Source organism: Dipodomys merriami, unplaced genomic scaffold, assembly GCF_024711535.1.
Source record: "Dipodomys merriami isolate MVZ:Mamm:240054 unplaced genomic scaffold, mDipMer1.0.p SCAF_2, whole genome shotgun sequence".
In the NCBI taxonomy this organism is placed as follows: domain Eukaryota; kingdom Metazoa; phylum Chordata; class Mammalia; order Rodentia; family Heteromyidae; genus Dipodomys; species Dipodomys merriami.
The window spans coordinates 93,576,997-93,601,075 of NW_027203381.1; the positions used below are offsets into that span (position 1 = coordinate 93,576,997).

Below are 24,079 nucleotides of genomic sequence, written 5' to 3' on the forward strand. Positions count from 1 at the left end.
TGGTAAAAAAAATATCCAATTCTGCAGGTTTGTACTATTTTTGTATGTTTTGCCTTCTTTTATGGTCAAGTTTCATTTCAGGAAACACTTTAAAGAACCTGTAAAACTTTCATATTTTTAAAATTAAAGATTTCCTTTAGAGAAAGGCCATCATAATAGTTAAAGTGTCATATTTAAATGAGACTCCAGGCAGAACAGGTAGAAGAACTTCAAATGATCAAGAATCACATATCACATGGGTTAGGGAACTGATTTCCGGGATCATCTATTCAGCAGAAACATCTGAAGTGTAACTCATAAAGGGAGGATCCCAGGCGGTTATTTCTGATATTCAGTTGTCAAAATATTTTTCCTTGCATTTCAAACTCTGTTCATCAAGTGAATGCCTGCAAATCTGGAAATGAAACTGTTAGAATCCAGATTTCACAAACACCAATAATTCCAATTTTAAGAGCAAATCACACTGTACTGGAGAGCATAATGACTTAGTTTTAAGGATTATTTATACTTTTCTTTATAATTCACTCACTGCAAACATTCTCATTTTTGAATGATTCATGTTTTATATCCCATGATAATATAATTTTACAATTAAAGCTGAATTTAGTTTTATTTCCAATTAATTTGCAATTCACAGGCTATAAGTCTTTTGAGATAGATTAAATTAAATAATTTTGTTAGCACTTTGGAAAGCAGTATGGAGGTTCCTCAAAAGACTTCACATAGATCTCCCCTATGATCCAGCAATCCCACTTTTGGGCATTTACCCAAATGTTTACAAACAAGACCACACTAAAGCTACCAGCACAACTATGTTTATTGCAGCATTATTTACCATAGCTAAGACATGGAACCAACCCAGATGCCCCTCAGTAGATGAATGGATCAAGAAAATGTGGTATATATACACAATGGAATTCTATGCCTCCATCAGAAAGAATGACATTTCCCCATTTGTTAGGAAATGGAAAGGTTTGGAAAAAATTATATTAAGTGAAGTAAGCCAGGCCCAAAGAAGCATAGGTCCCATGGTTTCCCTTATTTGCAATATCTAGTATAGGTATGAGTCAAGCGGAAAAGGTCAGATAATGTGATGTTAGGAAAATGAACCCTTAAATATGTATTTTAATGTTTTCGTTTCTTTCATGCATGTGTTTCTAACGCATTTATAAGATTATTTCTTTGTTGCTTTGTATGTCCCTCCCCCACAATGTAACCCCCGCTTTCACTATATTTGATGTCAGTATAACATGTGGAGGAGATGGGGACAAACAAGTCGTTTAAGGATTCAGGTGGACCTGTTGCAACAATGAGAAGTACAAAATGTCATGTCAAAACCAGCTTTACAATGTCGGTGTGCGGGGGGGGGGGAGGGGGGTATAATTGGGTGGGGAGAGGGGGGTAAAATTGGGTGGGGGAGGGGGGAGGCGGGGAAGGGAAGTTAAGTGTAAACAAAGGAGGAGGCTGCAATGCTTGGTAAGAAATGTATGCATTATCCTGCCCATGTAATTGTAGCCCCTCTGTACAGTATGTTCTCAAATAAAATAAAATACAATTAAAAAATAATAATAATAATTTTGTTAGCACACAATGTAAATACTTATTATAAATATATACATTCATATATATTATAGTTTTACCTAATGTCTTCAATTAGAGGAGTAAAATTGTAAACAGACACCACTTAGGATAACAAAGTAGAAATTGGCAGATATTTTCCAACAAATACAAATTTAGTGTTAGCTTTATTATTCTTTCCTTTTGGATGTTTCTATTATTCATTTATTCAGAGTTTTTTTAATCCACAGGAAATTAATGCAGGAACTTTGAATTGTGAATTAAACAAAGAAATTAATAGAATGAAAATTAGCTTCATAGAACTTCCCACTGATAAACTGAACAAATCCTCAATGAAACAATATGGGAGCCTTGGGGGTAGATGAACCTTGCATGACAGAGAAGCATCTTTTAAAGGAGTCTCCATGGAGAAGTAAAATTTGATATGACAAAATACTTGTGGGAAAGCTAAGCATTCAAATCAATCTGCACATTTATCGTATTTCAGTTCCTTCAATTCAAAATCCAGTGTCATGGTCATATGCAAATTTCAGTCTGTGCAAATTCAACGGAAAAATAATCATGGGATGTCAAATGCAATGTACTGAGTTCTTCACGAAGACAAAACTTTTGCGGGCCCCTTACACACACTATCCATTCCCCTTTTCAAGAAATCAGGTATGGAGTGAGATTTAGGGGAATATCTATGATTTTAACAAAAGAGTTTAGAATGAGGATGTCAAAGTTTGGCATTGTATAAGAAGTGATTTTCAGAGCCTGGTGCTGGCGATTTACTCCTGTAATCCTAGCTACTCAGGAGGCTGAGATCTGAGGATCACAGTTCAAAGCTAGCCTGGGGAAAGAAAGTTGGTAAGACTCCCATAAACCACTAGAAAACCGGAAGTGGCACTGTTGCTCAAGTGGTAGAGTACTAGTATTGAACTGAAGAGCCAAGGGACAGAGCCCAGGCCCAGAGTTCAAGCCCCATGACCGACCAAAAAAAAAAAAAGTATTTGTATAAGTTTTTCACATTATACATATATAACTCTGTATAAATATATGTCTGAACATATGTTTAAAGGTAAATAGAAATATTTCATTTGCTCAAACCTCGTTTGTTTAATGTGCTGTGAATTATTGTTAACATCTTTTTTAAGAAAAAGGACACTTGCTTTTTTTAAAGTTAATTGGTTTATATCAGACTTTACACCAGTAAATAGTTTAGTCAGACTTAGACTTCAAAAGCAGGTGTACCAATTCTAAATGTTGTCCTTATTCAATTTTACTATCCTTCCTATTATCTATGACATTGAACTAAGCACCCAAAAAGACAACTGTGGAAAATACAAATAACATTATACATTGTTTTGGCTTCCACATAGAAATCAGGATATTTCATCAGAAATAAAATAGTGTATTCTATAAGGATGCCTTTATTTGAAAAATAAGAAATATTATGAAGAGTATCTTTAACAAGAAAGAAGAATTATCTTCCTGAACCAAGTGGTTTTGTGATGTTTGGGATACAAAATGCCTTCTCTAATACTCTCTGGTCTGTGGCCTTCTGTTTCTGTATATGGAGCTCAGTGTTTCCTGGCTTTCTCAGGATCTGAGAAGGAAGAGGTACTAGACACCTGCCCATATCTTTTTGTGAGGAGGCTTTTTAAAATTTATTTAAGTAATTAACTTATTTGTTTGTTTATTTGTTTGTTTGTTTTACCAGAAGTGACCTGGGATCTCTTCTAGTCTGATTGGTTCATGACTGGTTCTCTACAAATCAGCCTTCACCCCAGGGAGTTGCAAAGGACCTGGTTTCTAGGAGATCACAAGGTTAAAGCCTAAACCTGCTTTGCCCTGGCTTGTTCTATTAGCCAGGAAAAAAGCATGGAATAGAGCTTGTGTGGTCAACCATCTGTATTTCTTCTTCAAAAGAATGCTTTTATAGCTATCATTGCTAAGTCTTAAATGAATATCTAAAAAGTTTTCCTTCCATGATACTTTTTCTTTCATCACAAATGTACCTCACTTCTTTCAGACTGGGCTTTTCGCACCTGCCTGGACCCTATTTGTCATCAGTCTCTTCTGTTTATTTTAGTTTCTTTAGTTGATTCATTTGCTCAGCATATACACACTTTCCTAAATAACTCTATTCAACTCTACTTCCTGGGATGTTTTCTTTACAGTGATACTAATGCTAAGGAAGATAATTTGTTATATTATCCTTATCAAGCAATCAATTCAAATACTTATTTGTGTGTAAACCAAATGCTTCTTTCTAGTTTGTAATTCAAAAATAGTTACATACTTTTACATGTGTTGCTCTATCTTTAAATCAAATCAAATTAAAGGTATTGAATCACTTACCAGACTTCCTGAACTTAATTAGGTCCAAGACTGAAATATAATTTATTGACGCTTGGACTCATGAATTGCTCATGTCTGCATTACAAAAGTGAACATCAGCCTAGAAAGTGTGTCAAAACATTTTTTTTGAAAAATAAATTGTAATTCATGAACTCTGAAAAAAATCCCAGTTTCCATACTTGACTATTAGCTTTGTGACCTTCATTTAGAAGAAATCTAAGTTTCATTACAGTTTCTCTAAGAGTATTTAAAAATTTGTTTCAGGCCTATCATGATAGTATAATTTCTTACCAGGTTTTCCCTAAAGTTTGAAAACATCATTAAAAAATAGACATAGATACATTCCTCATATCAAAAAAGCATAAGTTTGCTGGGTGCTGGTGTCTCACACCTGTAATCCTAGCTACTCAGGAGGCTGAGATCTGAGGATCACAGTTCAAAGCCAGCCCAGGCAGGAAAGTCCATGAGACTCTTATCTCCAATAAACTACTAGAAAACTGAAAGTGCCACTGCGGTTCAAGTAGTAGAGCACTCACATTGAGCTGAAGAGTGCAGGGACAGAGCCCAGGCCCAGAGCTCAAGCCCTACAATCATAGGTTAATTGGCAAATTTACTATTAATATATCTGTGAGAAAAGGAGAGAGAAGAAACAGAAACAGAAATGCATGAAGAATATGCCACTCTTGTCAATATTTCCTACAAAAAGTGCAATTATTCCAAGAATTATTCATTTCAAATGTGAAATAAATTATGCTTTGATCTGTCAGTTTTAGTACATCTGGAAGGTATAGTTTCTGATTGAAATAGGACTGGAAATCAGGTAGCACCTGGTAGTTCCTCTGTTGTTGACACACACAGTTCCTGAAGCCAGCGCCATCCCCAGTCTCATACCTATGGGACTCCCAGTGTCAACACTGCCATTTTCAACCTGAGAATTCTATTATAATGGCTGTCATTTTCATTGTAAGATAATTACCTATATCCTAGCCTTTCCCACTAGGGGCCACCTGCCTGCTCTGGTGACAGTGTCTGTTGACATTGCTAAATGTCTCCAATGAGACTCAACCAAAATCATCTCCTTCTCTTCCCTTCATTACACTGACCTCTACTTTATAGCAAAAAGCAAAATGTTACATGAATCAATATGACACTGTAGTTTTTTATTAGTTTATTTTATTGTTGTTATAGAGGTGATGTACAGAGGGATTATGATTACATGAGTCAGGTAATGAGTGCATTTCCTTTCATACAATGTCTTCTGTTCCCTCATTCTCTCCCAGTCCCTCCCTACCATCTCCACACATGAGTTGTACTGAACACTTAAATCCAATGAGCTTCACTTCTACCATTTTTCCCTCAAGTTCTGTGCCCCTCCCACTTTTCTGAAGATGTACACTTGAATACCCCTAACATGTAAAAAAAAAACAAACAGAATCATCAAAAACTAAAAAGAAAGAAAAACAAAGGAAAGGAAAAATGTCTATTGTTTCCATATGTTGGAGTTTGTTTCAGTATGCATATATATATGTATATACACACACACACACACACACACACACACACACACACACACACACACACACACACACACACACACATATATATATGAAGAGGCACTTAGGTATTGCACCTTTATGTTTCTCTCCTAAGAGTATCCTCTTTTGTCTCACTGTGTGTGAGAAACCACAATACAGTATAATTTAACGTATCCCAGTGTATTTTAGATCTAATTTCCACATATCAAAGAGAACATGTGCTGTTGCGTTTGCCTTACCTCACTTAACATGATTTGTTCTAGTTCCATCCATTTCCCTGCAAATGACATTAGTCTTTCTAATGGCTGTGGAAAATTCCATTTTGTATAAGTACCACATTTTTGGAAAACTCATCTCTTATGGGGCATCTGGGCAGTTTCCTATATTGAGTTATTGTGAATAGTGCAGCAATAAACATGGATGTGCAGGTGTCATTATCATATCCTGGCTCATGATGTTCAGGATAGATGCAAAAGAATTTTATGGCTGGGTTGTAGGGAAGGTTTGTGTTTTGCTTTTCAAGGAACCTCCAAATTGCTGTCCATGGTGATTGTACTAGTTACATTCCCATCAACAGTGCAGTAGGGATTATTTTCCCCCACATTGCTGTCTAGTTTTATTTTTCCTCTAAAGTTTACTTCTACATTTTAACTACTCAATAATTAGATGCCCTGTTTTCATTAAGGCCCACTAATTAACAAGATGCTCAAAGTTGTTTCCAGTTACTAAATGTCATTTTTATGACTAATATTTCAGCAAATTTCAGTATCATAAATGTTTAGCATCATTTCCTTTATGAACAAAACAGACATAAAATGATTGTACTCATATATAGAAAGTAGAAAAGATTAGGCAATAAAAATAATTGTGCCAAGAATGATGCTACACACCTGTAATACTATCACTTGGAAGTCTGAGACAGGAGTATAGCAAGTTCAAATCTAGCCTGGACCCAATCACCAAAGAGACAAAGGGGAAAAAAATAATTGAATTTCAAGGCACAAACAATCATACATCAAGGATGTCAATTCCCAAATTTAATTTTTCCTGTAGTGTTTTTACCCAATAATTTCATTACTTTCACAAAAGGAAATGGATATTAATGGAACATTTACTAAATCTATACCATTATTTTCTTGTGACATTGTGGGTAACATAATATGTGCGAGAAATTTCATAGCCACATACACTCTATATTACCATAGGACAATACTCAAATTTTTTATTTTCCTTTTTTCTTCCTTCCTTCCTTCCTTTCTTTCTTCCTTCCTTCCTTCCTTCCCTTCTTCCTTCCTTTCCTTTCCTTTCTTTTGCTTTCTTCCTTTCTTTGTTTTAGTTTTGAGGTTTTGAAAAATGACCTGCTGGTGGAATTTTTCCCATGAAAGTTACATGACGAATTTGGACAAATAGACCAGCTCTTTTAGGCAATTTTATGCATTAGAAATTGGGACAACACAGCTGCAAGATGAGCAGAGGAAAACAATGAAGAGAAAGCCAAATGCCAGAAAAAAAAGCTCTCTAAACCCTCACAAAGAGAAGAAATTGAAAAATCATGGATTGAGGAAACTCTGAAAGATTCCTAGGCTAAAAGAAGTTAGGAAATTACAATGCAGTGTTTCTCAAATTTAATGTGCTTCTGAGTTGCTTGACATCAATCATACAGAAATGCTGAGTTATTGAGGTATTCAGTAGGCACATAAGCTGCACCCAAAGAAATTCTGGCTTTAGAACTCCAACCTTATTTTGTTACAAATTGTAGGAATTTATCAAAAAAATTAACTCTGAGATTAAAAATGAGAGAATCCATTTGCCCAAATCTTCTTATATTTTAAAAGAAAACAGGGCAGACAATCGCTGTGGTATAGAAATAAGTGTATTATATGGAGATGTGTCTAGGTATCTATTAATAAAATTGTCACTCCATTTTATTTTTCTCCTATCTTTAAGCAGTAGTTTCCATGGTGTATCATCAGATAGAGTAATGAAGAACTCAAATTCCTAAGATCAAAATTAAGATTGCATTTGACTTTGGGCTGATTAGTTTTAAATGAGTTTTCCAGCACAGTCTTGACTTCTGGTTCACTCTTTATGACAATGCAGGATGTGCATTTTCCCCAATCACTTGATTCCTTTTTACACCTATGGGAAAATCAAATCCTGGCTTGCTTCATTCTCTCCCTTCCAAAGCAACTGATGGAGGCCCTGTTAAAAGTTTTGGCATTTTGTCAATGTCAAGGTGTGTCAGGAAGAGAAGCAGATACAGAGATGACAGACAGATGAAGTATCCCTGACACAAAACATCTGTTGGGGAAGAAGAAGCTGCTAGTACTGCATAAATTAGTGTGTTCAGGTACAAATATCTCAAGACTGGATACCTTTACTAAGTGCAAATAACTATTAACATTATAAAAAGATTATTGTAGAAGGAAGAGAATGCATATGTTTGTTCCTATGAAAAATATGCCAAAATAACTTCACAAATTCATGACTCACTTTTTCTGGAAAAATATTTTCACACAATAGATTTATGATAAACATTTGAAATACCAATGTACTATAAACCCTGACAATGTGTTCCTAGCTTGGTAAAGTACCAAAGTTATGAAAAGTTTGAAATTGGAATGTTCCCAGCTTTATCTTTTAAATAAATTCCTAGGTTTAAGGCAATCTAGAAAAGTTATAAAGATTAAAACAAATAAGATAGCACGGGTTTATATTGTTGATTAAATATATGTATGCTTTAAGTAAAACGGTCATTATGGTTGATATTAAGGCCATGAGTTTGGACACTAGCATTACCAAATACAAACATTTTATTTAACATAAAATTTACAATGCCTTATCAATTCAGTTATTCTGATCACAGCACAAGAAACAGTAGATGATTATACTTGAAAATGATTATATGGCGATAATATTTTACCAATAATAATTAACTATGTAATTATTCCATTCCAGCAACTGATAAATTTAGGAGAGAATCACTTTGAAATTTCCAATAGTTTAATAGGACATAAATATTAAGCTCTGCTAATCCCATACCTAATATCATTATAAATATAAACATAATTTCTTTCCTTCAAAGAATACAGCAATGCATCATTCTGTTCTTTAAAAGAGCAGTATGAAAGAATCACAATACTTGAAATAGTTTGATAAACTCACCCCATGAGGTGGATAAGAGATCCAGCCAAGCTCGCCTTGTATTGTTTTTGAATCTAGTAGATTGACTAGAAGAAAACACAAATACACAAGCACAGTTAGACTATGAATTACTTCTACTATTTTCTGTTAATGGAGTCTGTTATTGAAAACACCATTGGTACATCAACATGTCATTTTTGTCTTTGTGGTCAATGTGTATGAAAAGTATAGGAAGAGTTTTACAAAAACAAACAAGTGAAAGGGAGGGTTGTAGAGGAATTTTTTATTTATTTGTTTATAAAAGTAAGTTACTAGTCAAATACTGATGCTTCCTGACAGGATACCTATATCTTTAAAAACAAAAAACACAATGAAAATGAAAGCAAGGAAAGTAGTAATGCTAACTTGGCAAAATATCTGAAGACAACTTGATAAATTTACATAGTTGAGTAAGGTTTTCAATATGTTTACATAATTAAATCAGCATTTGTATATGTCATCTTCATAGTTACTGGTTAAATTAAAAATATTGCTTTGCAATGTATTTTTATTATATATTATTATAAAAATACTGTACAGAGGGGTTACAGTTACATGACCAAGGTAATGAGTCCATTTCTATCAAGCATGGTTACCACCTCCTTACTTATATGCAATAAATAACATGTCTAAAAATGTTTGAGGAAAAGCAAAGGAAAATAATGTTTTACATGACCAAATGTGGAAAGCCTTGTCTTAAGGTTAAAGTTTTAATGATTTTATTTTCAACTATGTTCTAGTTATTTTTAAATATCCAATTCCCTATCCGTATTTATAAACAAAAAAGAAAATATGGCATGCATGTGTAACATATTAATATATTTTTAATGACAAGGGTAAATAATTTTTCAGCAAAGAACTACAATCTTATAGATTATGAATTAAAATGAAAGGATGTTGCAAATATGATTAACAGAAAAAAGATCATTTTTGTTGTTCTTTTTCAATAGTCTGAGGATTTGTTTTTATGGTCTAGCACTTTGTAAATAGACATGGCTAGTAACCTGACCATGATCACTTCCCTCACAAATCACTTTGATTGTTTAGCTGATCTGTTTAAATAATATGGACTAGAGATTTTTCTCATCTACTCAGTGAGAAAATGAGTCCATGATTGACCAATATAAGATGTATAAAAACATAATTTAGCTCAGGTGCCCAATAAACGCAGTAAGATTCATTTTCAGGAGTTTCACACATAAACTAATGAAGCACAATCCACAAGTATACAACATTTCTCCCTGTTTCCCAATCTATGATATCATCACCCTTTCTATAAGCATCTCAATGAGATATTTATAAAGAAATAATTAATCACACAAAATATTATGAAAAATATGTAATGTAGCCTATGAATAGTAAAATCTTAAATTTTCAAACATGACCAAACTTTAAAAGGAAAATAATTATTTAGATTGTTAGAAGGTAAATGAACTGAATGACTGTAAAAAAGGCACTGATGACTACAATTTTAAAAATTCAGCTCCAAAAACTGAATTCACTATTTTGCAAATGAGGAAAAGATAAAAACCTATTACCATAGAATTTCTTTATAATTAAAACTTTTCAAATTCTGAGTAAATTAATTCCAGTGAGAAGTAATTATCTTTAGATAAGAGAAGATAGCCAATGCATAGATTACATAATATAATTTCCATAACTGAATAATTTCCAAGGATATCACTTTAGAAATTAAAGTGAGTTTAATTATAATGCAATTATAATCTCTAAAGTGATAATAAAAACCTTTACCTATTAATCAACATTATAGGTTATATTTCATATTAATTTTAACTAAGAGAATTTGGAAACCATAAGAATGCTCCCTAACATTTAAATTAAAACATGTCACTGATATGCATTGTGGTAAAACTATACTTATTCCAGTTGCTGATTATATCACATTCATCAGTTGATTACTCTGAGTTTCACAAAAAATTTGCATAGTGAAATTTGCATTGACAGCTTTCATTAATCATTAGACCCTATCGGAAATGTCCTTAGGTGTTTAAGTGGGTCAAGGTAGCATTGTGTGTATGTAATAATTGAATATGTACTGAATGATGAATGTGCCATCTTACATGCTAAGATAAATGACTGTTAATTTCAATATTCATAACCAGTGGAAAAAGTGTTCAAGGTAAAAAAGATATCATTATTACATTGTCTGTACTTAGTAAATAGCCATTGAAAGGAAATATGTAAACTAAAGAACTAAATATACTTGTTTTCTCTGGTGATAATGATGTGATGGTCTATTCACATCTGCATGCAGTTTCTATTCAAAGAACAACAACTAAACCAGAAAGAATTATACCACATGGGCAATTAAAGTAATTCTGGGTTAAATTTATTGCATTTCCTCCTAAGTGAAATTTTGGTGAATTTCATTTAGCATGAGTAAAGACGATACAATGGTTCCAATTCTGTTTCTATCAAACATTTAGCTTTATCTATCATTATTATCTCACAGTACTACTGAGATGATCAAATAATATAAATATTTTAAACATTTAAGCCACTATGAGTTAATAACTATCCTTGTAGACCCAGTGTTCTTATAAAATCAGTACATGTAACAACAATTTCCTGTTGGTTTCTGAATTGTATTTATAATCACCCATCAACACATGACCTAGTTAAGAGGAATGTCTGGTATTAAAATGCTTTTTAGTTTGTGTTTATAAAGTGCTTTTTATTTGTAGCCAAATGAGAATAACACAGTTTTAGAATTCCAAGCCCTTCAGAGTGAGTGGTTGTTGAGTTAGGACTTCCCAGAAGATAAACTTGAGAAGTCCTAAGATATTTTGTGTTGCAGTCTGAATATAACATAATTGAGAAAGAAGAGGATAAAGTGAGTGGAATTTTAAAATAAGCCTGTATTTCTCTCAGAACACTGAGTAAATCTCAGATTGTAATGATGTGTCATAACCCACCCCCCACAGATATAAACAAGACCCTTAGTGACTAAGGCTTTCCTTTTTCATAACATATGGAGCCATACTCATCTCCTAGGTTATGCCCCACATTGATTTCCACTGTCACAGCTCCCACTGCAATGGATTCTGGACTTAAGATGCCTAAGAGTCACAGTCCGCTTTCTTTCCCTATCCTCCATCACAATGAATAAGTTCTTTCCAAAGTGCCTTCATGAGATGCAGCTATTGGTAAAGTGCTTCACAGTTTTTGAAGCAACAAAGAAACTAAAATAAACTCATTTTCATGGTCAATGTCATAAAATATTGTGTACATTAAGAATATTCACCATCTTCTTCTGTTATTAGTAGCAAGATTCCACCAGGTTTTTCTGAAATAACTCTGGTTTTATTTTGTTTTGTTTTGTTTTGTGTAATGCTGGCAATTGAACCCAGGACTTCCTGTATACTATGCAATTGCTTTACCACTACATTTCACACCAGTCTAAGGAATTACTTTATTGAAACTTTGAAGCAAAACATGCTTATTAGTGAAAATTAAAAGGAATGCATTTCTTGAGTCCTGACTCTGAGAAAATCATAAACACCTCAAGAACGTTCAAAAACAAATGAAAAGTGTGACTATAATGGTCATTCATATTTGCCACTTAGAAAGATTGAACATTAAACCAACATCCACAATTAGACACATTAAGGGCTACACACATGAAGTGTTAAAGGCATTGTGAAAAATTTATCCTGAAATTTTTACAAAGCAGAAGGTTTTCTCTATTATCTAAGATCGCATTAATATTCTTCTTTGTGAAAATGCTATAGTTTACTTTTGTGAAATTGAGTTACATATAATTATCAGATAATCAATTCAAAGTGAATAGTAGACATCAACTGGGAAAGAAATCTAGATTTTTACAATAACTGATGTGATTTCCTATAACACTTTCAGTGACGAGGGGTTTTTAAAATCACTACAACAGAAAACTAGTCCATCCTTTCATTACAGCTTGCTTGTACTAAAGAGTAAAGGCTTTTGTTTTCTCTATTCAAGTCATCACTGTAAGCACAGGCCACATTTCTCACAGGCTTATCTTTATCATTTCATCACTCTGATAAACAGAGTAGTTTTATTCTAAGTTACAGAGAGCAGAAGGACCATGTAATGTACCTCTAACTGATATTTAAGCATCACAAATAACAGTTAATCACAGAGGAAGAAGTACATTTTTTTCTTGGTGTGATTATTTTCTGCTCACACACAACATAGAATTAAGAAATCGGGAGTTATTCTCTGGGAAGAGTTAAGTAAAGTTTAGTTTTTCCATTTTTTTCGGTAAATGTTGGTATATGCCACTGAGAAAAAAAATATAGAACAAAGTTTACTGATATATATTTTTCATGATTTTTATCTGTGATCTTTAAATATTTTCAATTTATTTTTCTGGTTTTTTAAACATACTAAAATAATAGAGTTCAAAGGCTAACCATTATAAATATATCATTTAGATATTTCTATTATAAGTAAATTATTTGAAGCTAAATTTTCCTGTAAACTGTCAAATGTAGAAGACATTTTCAGTAATATAATCATTAACTTACCAGTAATTAATTTAACAAATTCCCAGCTAAAATAATTACATAAGGACTAAAAAGAAATCAGGAATGGTTGACAATTTTGTGATAAACCACTTTGGCCATATGTTATCTTTCTTAAAAAATGTTATTATGAAGGTGATATATAGAGGGGTTACAGGTAAGTCAGGTGAAGAGTACATTGCTTTTTTTTTTTAGTGTGAAAATACCATACAGAGGGGTTACAATTACATGAGCAAGGTAATGAGTACATTTCTTATCAAGCATTGTAGCCTCCTCCTTTGTTTCCCCTTCCCATCCCTTCCCATCCCTTCCCATCCTCCCCACCCCATTGCCCCCATCCCCCACCCCCATGCTAAAGTTGTAAAGTTCATTTTCAACATAACATCTTTTACATCTCATTGTTGCAATGGGTCCACCTGTATCCTTATTTAAACAATTTGTTTTTTCCCTTCCCCTCCCCAAATTAAACCAACATCAAACACAGTGAAAACAGAGGTTATACCGTGTGGGAGGGACATACAAAGCAACAAAGAAATATCTTATATTTAAACAATTTGTTTTTCCCCTCCCATCCACAGATTATACCAATATCAAATACAGTGAAAACAGGGGTTATACAGTGGGGGAGGGACATACAAAGCAACAAAGAAATAATCTGAAAAAAAAGAAATATCTTATAAATGTGTTAGAAACAATGTCACCGCTTCCCTTGCTCTCTCCCAGTTCCCCCCACCCATCCTTTAATGGACAAATGTATAGTTCATTCTCAACATAGTATCTAGTGAACATTACTGCTTCATTTGTTTCCCCTTTGTCATATGCTATCTCAAGGGATAATTTGTGTCCCAGAAGAGAATTTCTGGACAAGATAGCATGCTATCAATTTATTCTAATTAGCTTTTACTCCTAGGTAATAACTGTGGATTTACTTCTATACAGAAGTTAATTATAGAAGAAATTGCAATAAGCTGCCTCATCTGTATCTTCGCCAGCAAGGGAAGAACTCCTTGGAATCCAAGACACAAAGTCTCACAGTCAGATGCCTGTGTTTTCATGACTAGTGTGATTCAAGGAAATAATGCAGACCATGTTCCACTTAAAACTTGGGCAACCTGACAAATGAAAATTGAATTCTTAAGTTTTGAAAAATTTCTTCTTTGTTAAACAGAAAAATCTAACAACTGTACTGATTCTATCATGGAAGAGAAAGCTATAAAAATGCTCAAAAAGAGTGTTCTCTAATAACTAATTAATTCTTTCACAATAGTGGATGAGGTTAGTCTTCTGTCATTGATTTTAAGCATCTTAAAAAACTCAAATTTAATTTAGGCCCTACCCATTGCCATGAAATACATGTACACCTATATCTAAATAAGTGTACTGTTCATTTGTATTTCATATGTACATTTCAGGTGTATATTTCATATAATATTTTTATTTCGCAAAATGTTCTGAAGTACAATATTTATAATAATCTAATAACCTATTTGCAGCACATATTTTAGAGTGTTCTAGAAAAGAACAACTCATGTATTTCTAATTCTGAATGATTTTTATAAAAGTAAAAACTAAATTTCCAATGAGACAATATAAAGCATCATTAAAGAATATAGGAGTTCAAACTTTATCATACACTCTTAGCTTTTGTCCTGTAAAATCAGCTAGGTTCGTACACTTTCAATCAAATTATTAGAAAATCTTGATCAACCTTCTGCTATTAAAAAGAAGATTTCTATATATTCAGGGTGTCTGATAGCTGTAAAACTGGAGTACCATTGTACTGGAAGTCAGAAGTTTAGCAGAGTACTTTTACATATAAAAGTATTCTGAGATAATCTTTGGACATAAGGTTCAAAAATTTGAATATAGGGGCTGGGAAGGTGGCTCAGTGGTAGAGTGCTTGCCTTGCATGCATGAGGCCCTGGGTTCAATTCCTCAGCACCACATAAGCAAAAAGAAAAACGCCAGAAGTGGCGCTGTGGCTTAAGTGGTAGAGCGCTAGCCTTGAGCTGAAGAGGTGAGGGACAGCGCCCAGGCCCAGGACCCACAACCGGACTCAAAAAAAAAAAAGAATATAAGAAATGAAATGAGTAGTGGTAAAAATAAATTAAATTTCAGTTTAAAAATATTCTCTGGACATTTTTATGTTCCAAAAATGCATATATATACACATATATATATATATATTACATGTTTTATTTCAAAAGAAATATATTGCATAAGAATATTGGTTTAGACTTCTTGAAAACTACAATCAGGATAAAGCATTGTTTAAAATTCCATCTCTCATTTAAACCACTTGACAAGAAATATTTGACTGATATCCATATGTGTATATATGATTGCAGAGTAAAATAAGTGATCAAATATTATAGTAAGTATTTATGGATTTTTCAGATTATGATGTCAATATTAAGTACCAAGTGCAGCACTAGAGATGCTCAGAAAAAACTTTAATTTATTAGTAAAAGAAAAGGTAGAGACCAAACAGACATGTGTTTGTTTGTGTGTGTATGTGTATATGTGTGTGTGTTATAGTGTAAATTATATGATGAAGAAGTGCTACAGAAGCTTCTATATGGGGATGGTCATTTTGGTTAGTCATATGTCTTTCCAGTACATTCACATGCACATGCATGTGCAGATGTGTACTAACACAATTTACATTACGTCAGACCTAGGCTTATTAAGACTATATCATAATATTCAAATATCTCAAAAATATCTTTGGATATAGTTATTGTACATTCATATATATTACTTACAGAAATATGTCATAAAAAAATCTGTGTTGTACTAATTTCTACCAAAGGAAAGGATGCAAATCATTTAAAGTCTCACCTCTTGTTTTTTGAACTTACTGTATTGTTATTAACTTGTCTAAAAAAATCTTCTTTGTTCTGTTTTATACTTGAACTCCTTACTGCTAATATTCTTCATTGTTTCATATATATATTATAGCACAATTTTTATATATGTATACATTTTTCAGTTCATCTCTCTCACCAAAATTAATATCTCCAGGACATAAAATCTATCTTGCATTAATACTTCCATTTCTAAGTAACTAATCCTCAATGGTATATATTTGGTAAATAAGCAAACATAAATTATAAATATATAATACCAAAGATGAGTTACTATGTAAAATAGACATGATTATATGTAATTACACCGTAACACATTTGTGTCTCCTCTTAATGGTTTTTAAGCATGTGACTTTAAATTTAGCATTTGAAAATATTTTGCTATTAGGATTAGTGTCTTAAAAAAGCACTGGCGAAACAGATCCAGAGGATCACCAATGGAAAGGAAATTTAACGTTCATATCTTTCCAAACTTTTTACTAAGTTTCAAAAGTTTTTCTATATAAAATATTTACAGAGATTCTGAACATCATTTTTAAAGGTACGAAATATTTTCCTCTACAATGTAGAAATACTTAAGAAAAATAATTGCACTTGAAAATACCGGGAAATGGTAATTGTGGGCATTAGATTAAACAAACCAATTGAGTCTAATAAAATATAAAAACTACACTTGAAAAATCTTTTTCACTTACCAAGTTTGTTTTCAACGTAGTGTCTTTACAACTTTGCAGTGGGGATGGGAGAGGAGTTGGAGAGGAAAGGGATGGTAGGGGGAAAACAAAGGAGGGGGTAACAATGCTCCATAGGAAATGGACTCATTACCTTGCTTATGTAACTGTAACCCCTCTATACAGAATCTTTACAATAAGAATATATTAAAAAATGAAAATCTTTTTCAGGATAAAGACAATAAAAGAACTGTAATCTAATACCAGAAATGATTAAAATACCTTTAAAAAATAAACCTTTGAACTTATCTTTTTAACTTATCTAATGTAAATGAGTCTTAACTAATCTATGTTGAAACAGAAAAAGCAAACCAAGAGAAAAGTACTATTCTTTTCCATTCTGCCACTTCAAAATACTTGCTGTTTGGCCATAGATTTGATGGGATTTACATATTTAATGAAAGGACAGCATTACTTTTTTTTCTATTTATTTTTTTAATGATGGTCTATTAAAATGCAAAATCTACCATATGCATTTTTGGCATATCTGAGGAGAAAAAAAGTCACAATTACTACAGAAAATTAGAAGGTGAGTGAGAAAACCAAACAAGATTAAAATGTTGAAAATTAACAAGTGATTAAATTTTTATCTGACTGATGTTTATTGTGGGAAAAAAATAGAACTTTATACTATTTGAAGTCCAAAAGGAGGACACTCATCCATAAAGTTTGGTCCCACTGTGGAAATAACTCAGTTTTGTAGTGTATACATACACACACACACACACATTCACATACACACACACACACACACACATTCACATACACACATTCACATACACACTCACTTTGCTGCAAATTGACTTTTCCTTAGAGTGGTATGTTTTGCTTATTCACAGGATTAGTTAGGTAATCCACATGGAAGATATAGTAAAGTAGCTTCCTAGCATAACTTCCTCTTCCTCTTTTGCAATTAAAAAAAAAATGCACCCCTTAGAAGGCTATGTTCTGAATTTGTTGGATCCCAATTCAGCAACATGGCTGAATTTGTTATTGATAACATATTAATTGCTAAATCTTCATTGAAAAACAGGAAATTAGGCAATAAATAGGTTATGTACTATCAAGATGCTCTCTATTTCCTCTAGTCATTCTGAGGCAGAGAGAGAATGTGAACACTTCCATGTAGATTGGAAATCAGCCAACTTTTTCACTGGGGGAGAAATTGTAAAAAATGATGGCCTTGTATTTGTATGAGGCAGGAGGAGTTTTACTGTCACTTAACTAGTAGAATTTACTCATCTAACATTCATAACTTTTTATTTAAAGATAATTTTAGCCCTTCAACATGAGTAGATGGAAAACTGAAGATGAAACAATGTTAAAGCACTAAATTCAACTTTCAGTTTGCAAAGTGACCCAACTTTCTCCTTTCACTCTGGTCTCTGTTGGGTTCTGTCATGGAACCAATCAAGATTTTTGTTTTAAAACAAAAGATAACTCAGATTGGAAATTCTATTATTATTTTCTTAATTTTAATGTTGTTTGCAAATTATGTGCAAATGATAGACACGTAAAATGACTCATTTAAAACAATATTTTAAAAGGCAACTTTTCTGGGTCCTGCTATTTTATACAGGGTTTGTTCTTATGTACTCTTTAATAATTAAAATACTACTTTAGAATTTACATAATATTCTTTCTTGCGGTTTGTTTTTTAAAGTTGATTCTATTTTTTTCTTTTGTTGTTGCCCGTTTTTCTTTTATCTCCTTCATTTGCAGAGTTACACACAATTACATTTGAACTAAAAGAAAAAAACCAAACAGCAAAGGGAAGAAGTTACTGACAGTCACACATTCCCCAGAAGGAAAGGGCAAAGAGTCCGCTGAAAAGTTTTTACTTTTTTTTTTTGCTGGTCATGGGGCCTGAACTCTGGGTCTGGGCACTGTCTCTCAGCTCTTTAGCTCAAGACTAGCACTCTACCACTGGAGACACAGAACAACTTCTGACCTTTTCTGCTTATGTGTTGCTGAGGAATTGAACCCAGGGCCTCATGCATGCAAGACAAGCGCTCTACCACTGACTCACCTTCCCAACCCCAAGTTTTGCACTTTTGCTCATGGAAAATGTGCCATTAAGTTGAGTGGCTAGATAACTTTTGGGGGAACATAGCAGCTAACACAGAAAGAAAAATAACATTATAGTGAAGAAAGAAAGATACTTAAAAGCAGCTTTCTGATTTGAAAGCCTGATGTCATCAATATGCTATTTTTGCTCTTTGCCAGGTTACAGAATTTATTGCAGCAATTAATGCAAAACATATGTGCTGAAATATTCACATGAAGAATATGATTGCCCCCAACTTAATTTGCTACCTTTCAAAATCCTCTTTTAGCTACCTTTTCTCAGTACTTAAGACTACAAATATTTTTAAGAAAGGGATGATGAATCACTAAAATATCTTTTACATCTTATAAATTGTAAAAAAAAAAAAAAGTATTGTTAAAGAAAGGAAAATTTCTAGAGGAACCCCACATACATTTTGGACCATGTTCTGTTCTCCTTCTTATTGACCTCTGTGACCATTCTAATAGTTAACTCACATCCTTTGTATTACATAAAACCCTAAATAACACTCTGCTTATATTGATAATTTCCTCCCCATCTCTGTCTGGATTTTCTGGCAATATTGTCCTAGACTAGAAACAGCAATGCAGAATGTGAAGATAAAAAAAAAATCACAGACTCTTCTCTGTACATCAAAATTTCCTTTTTTATATTTTTATGGTAATGATATTGTACAGAGGCGTTACTGTTACTATCCCTTCTTTAATTTACCTTTCTTTCCTTCTTTCCTTCCTTTCTTTTTCTTTCCTTTCCTTCTTTCTTTCTTTCCTTTCCTTCTTCCCTTCCTTCCTTCCTTCCTTCCTTCCTTCCTTCCTTCCTTCCTTCCTTCCTTCCTTTCTTCCTTCCTTTCTTTCTTTCTTTCTTTCTTTCTTTCTTTCTTTCTTTCTTTCTTTCTTTCTTTCTTTCTTTCTTTTCTCCCACTTGTCCAGATGACCATGCCATATGCATATAACCTCTTTATTCTGCTTCAACTTATCAAGCTAATATTCTTGGTATATCTAAGTTAATTTTGCAAAGTCCCAGGTCTGATCTGTACTTAACTGAGATTGAGGCTCACAAACTAGTGTGTTTTTTTGAGTGACAAGATACTTCTCTAACTCACAAGCATTTGTGTAGAGGAGAAAACGAATGAAATGGATATCCAATAAACAAAAACAAGAACGACTCTGGCTCAGTTATAGCCTCTATTGTGATCTGTTTACTTGGTTGCATCAAGATGATATATCTGCTTTGATAATGAGGTGTTTCCAGGAAAGATCGAATGACAATGTGATTGAAAAGTCTTGCAAACCAGTGGACACTCGCAATTAGCTTCTCAAGGCCAGGCACCTGGGACACATTGAGACTGGGACTCTTATGGACTCAAAAGCACTATCACACTCACAGAAATATGAGTACCATTCACCTCCTGGCCTGCGTCCATTTCCCCATTTTAAAACTCCTCTCTGTTTCAACTTCATTACCAAAGTGGGAGCAAAGGAAAAACAAACAAACAAAACACCACGAATCAATGCAATTATGCCTGTGGAATTCGGAACTTTGGGAGAAAGTGCGTTGGTCTGTGTACAAGGGGGAAGTTTACGGAGAACCTCCTTAGCAATCTGAGGGGCCTAGCATGTGGCATCAGTGCTACTGAAGACTGTTATATATACATACATATATACCTATATATACACATATGTATACGCATAGATACATATGTGTGTCTATATAGGCGACATATTTACATGTGTGTATGATACAGATACGTGCATATATGCGTGCATATATACATATGTATATATGAAAACAGAACAGGGCCGATAGTGTGTCCCAATCCACCTGGGAGAGATCAAGACACTCCCAACGTAGCAGGGTCCCTTCTTTGTGGGACCTAGGACCCAAACCTCCACCATTCTTCATCTTGTGGGAGAGTGAACGCGAAAGTAAAGGAGGTCGTACCAGCCACCTCTGGACTTCAGATTGAAAAGTCCGGGCGATACCAAAGTCGGCTGGGAGGGGGGCTTGGTAGGCGGGGCCACCATCTTTAATCTCCCCATCACAGCCTCTGGCCTAGATCAACTCCGGCGGCGGGACGCATGCCCAGGTAGCGCTCAGGTAGGGAGGAGGGCGCCGCGCGCCGCGCCTTCCCCACGCCAGCATCTCAGAGGCAACAGGCAGAGGGCGCACGTTTGCCACTAGTCCGCCAAGGACCTTGAGGGGGAATGTGTGATTGCGCCCCAAATCTCTCTGCCCGCCTCCCAGCCAGCTCAGGGGAGCACGCAGCGCCATCCTGAACGCGGGAGAGTCTACCCCGGGGGGCAGGAGCGCAGAGCCGCCCAGCGTTTACCCGGCTCTTTGCGCAGTCTCTCCAGACGGCCCCGCTCGCTGCGCCCCAGGAAACAGCTTTTATAGGAGCTCAGAGGCAGGACACTGACTTGCAAAGAGCCCACTGCCTTCCTTAAGGGCTGCGAGCTGAACTTTGGGGAACCCCTGGACGGGTTTCAAATATCTGACCCTTAATCTGTTGCAGGATGACGACAGCATTGAATTGTCGAGAAAGGGGGTAGGACACACCAGTCCCCTTCCCTCCCCGGCCCTCCTACCCGTGCACCACTGAGCTTTGTCCCTAGTGGTGAAGAATAGGTAGGGGTTAAGATGCCCCAATGGTGGGAGTGGCGGCAGCCAGGAGGGCTTGATCATTTGTCCTTGACCACAGTTCAGTCACTACCCGTAAAACTGCTTCTTGCTAGAGTTTCCCAGGGCACACTTTTGTAACTTCATCAATAGTTCATTCTCTACAGTGGGCGGTGAAATGCCAAGAGAAAGAAAACGCAGGCTTCTCCTCCTGTGACCACCCTCGTCCTTGGCGAAGATTACTCACAACAGTTTGTTTGTACAGTGCTCTCACTTGTTTCCCCCTCCAACCTCCTTTTTGACCTATTATTCTCATTTCACCATGTTGGTTTGGATTATGTGGATTTTCACCCTTTGCTTTGACTAGAACAGCAGGACACGGTTTAGGAATTGAAGGGGGTGGGAGCAGACATGGAGGACTTCCAGTTTAATAACAGCACTTCAAGTGGGAAAGTTTCTTTGCTGCACTGGTTTTGACTCCATCCTCCTTGTACATGTCTTTACCCAGTCAAAGGATCAGACATTCTTTGGCTTGCAGGATTTAAAAACTTTTCTGGATAGAATATTTTCGGGAAGGAGGGGGAGGGAATCAGTAGTGTGTAAACTTGAGAAGAAAAAGTCAAACAAACCCTCCCCTTCTCTTTTTTTTTTTAAAGTGTGTAAGCTTTTGAGAGATTTAATAAAAATTGATTAGCCAGATGTTTGAAGTGATAAATGTCTTCTAAGAAAAAGATTGATATATTGTTGTTGGCTTTAGGATCTAAAGGCTGCTCCGTCTATTTTTCTAATAAACTTTTTATTTCTTTTTACTTGCATAGACATAATTTTTTCTCTTTGTCATCAACCACCTTTTGTATTTTTTTTCATTTCAAAGGGAACTGGTAGGAAACAAAATAAAACTTGCAGATCCTCAGCCTTGTACAGGAGCAAACCTTCTAAAAGGTCCTAAGAACTATCTAAGACCAAGTAGCTGGTAACAAAAAAGTTTAGAATGAAACCCAGGGCCTCTCATGGACCCATAGGCTGAATGCAAAAAGGAATGCTCTCTTGGATAGGTAGATTTATAGCTGGGAATATTTGTATTTTATGGGTTTTTTTTGTATTTCTAATTTCTAAATCGATTTATGGAAAATTAGTTAAGGTTTTTAAAGATATGAGAGAGCAAATTTCTAATCCTGATTTCCTGTCTACCTGGATGTATAATATAATGAACATTCCCACCACCAGTCAACCTCTTATTTGAAAAATCTGTTGAAAGCTACTTGCACATTTGGTTAAAAGCCCTTTATTGACCCTCTTTGGTGATAAAATCCAGATCTCTGAGCACAAAATGAAGGGGAGAACACCTTCATGTGTTCCCTGAAACCTTTTCTCAAACAAAAAATAAAGTGTATTCAATAATTTAGAGGAAAAAAAGTCTATGCTGAAATGAATAAAGTTAAAGATCTTGACAGAAATTTACTTGTAAGACTTAGTGTCCTTCCGAAAAATACAGATTTCCTCTTACATCTAGTATATATGCCAAACAAAATCATTGGAAAATGACTCAAATCGAAGGTAACCCACATCACAGATTCCTTAGTAGCTAAATGTCTGTAAGAAGTTATCGAGTTTTGATGATTTGTGGAAAGTTTTATTAATGTTTTCTTGAAGATTTTATGACTTGGAAAATATAACTTTCAAGAAAACTTCTTGCTGTTTCCATTTCCACTCAAGTTGGTAAATCAAATATACTAGAGAAATATGTTTTGCCTTTAAAAATCCTTTGCATATGTAACTAATTATTTGATATTTTAAAACTGCATACATTTTATTTTAGAAAAATTTCGAAATGTCTGTAACAGTTTTAACATTCAGGGAACTAAAGAAAATTATTGTGAAATACTTTTTTAAATCATTAGAGCAACAAAGACCACACAAAATGTGAGTAGTTGAATGTGGATAGTATATGAATTAGATTTTAAAAGTTAGTAACCTCCTTTCTTTAAAAATTAATTTGCTAAGAGTTAAGGTAAAAGGACTAAATTGCATACATAAGCAAGGAGCTAATCACAGTTAAATACAAGTAACCAAACCTTTAAAATGTCTAAATATACTAGTAAACAAAGGAAAAAAGTAAGTTATGACTGTGCATGATTTTGTTTTAAATTTCATATTAGTTTTAAGTGGTTTTCATCATAGTTCTCAATTTCTAACATTTCATGGAAAAAATAACTTTATATAGAGTACAACCATGACCTAACACGTGGCAGTAGTGTTTTACTATAAGTAGTTTCCTTTTTATAGTTCTAGTCACTTCTGAGTTATAAATATAACCAAGTGTTTTAAACATAGACAGGGAAATGATATCAACCAGAGCATCAATAGTAAAAAGGTGCATGAAATTGAAAATGGTGATAGTTACAGTGAAGTGGTTTAGAATTTATACATTCATTTTACAGGCATTTATGATAAGAACTAGAATGACTTGGTATTATGTAAATGAGGAGAATGGGGTATCAAAGGGAGTATTTCCCTTTTGCACTTGAATTTATTATTATCAATATTATTCCTTAGGAATATATTGATTCAAAATGAATTAATTTTCATGATAGATTTTGAGAGGCTACAAAAAGTTTCTTTTTGGCACAAT

The 24,079-nt window shown here is 34.2% G+C and overlaps 1 protein-coding gene across 3 annotated transcripts in view; it reads right to left on the reverse strand.

Moving 5' to 3' along the window:
* Epha3 (EPH receptor A3) overlaps window positions 1-24,079 on the reverse strand; it is a 321,384-nt gene that overhangs the window by 293,275 nt on the left and 4,030 nt on the right. For all 3 annotated transcript variants that reach the window (XM_070030435.1, XM_070030434.1, XM_070030436.1), the window contains exon 2: window positions 8,622-8,686. In XM_070030435.1, coding sequence (XP_069886536.1) covers window positions 8,622-8,686 — 65 coding nt within the window. The remainder of the gene's footprint in view (window positions 1-8,621; window positions 8,687-24,079) is intronic.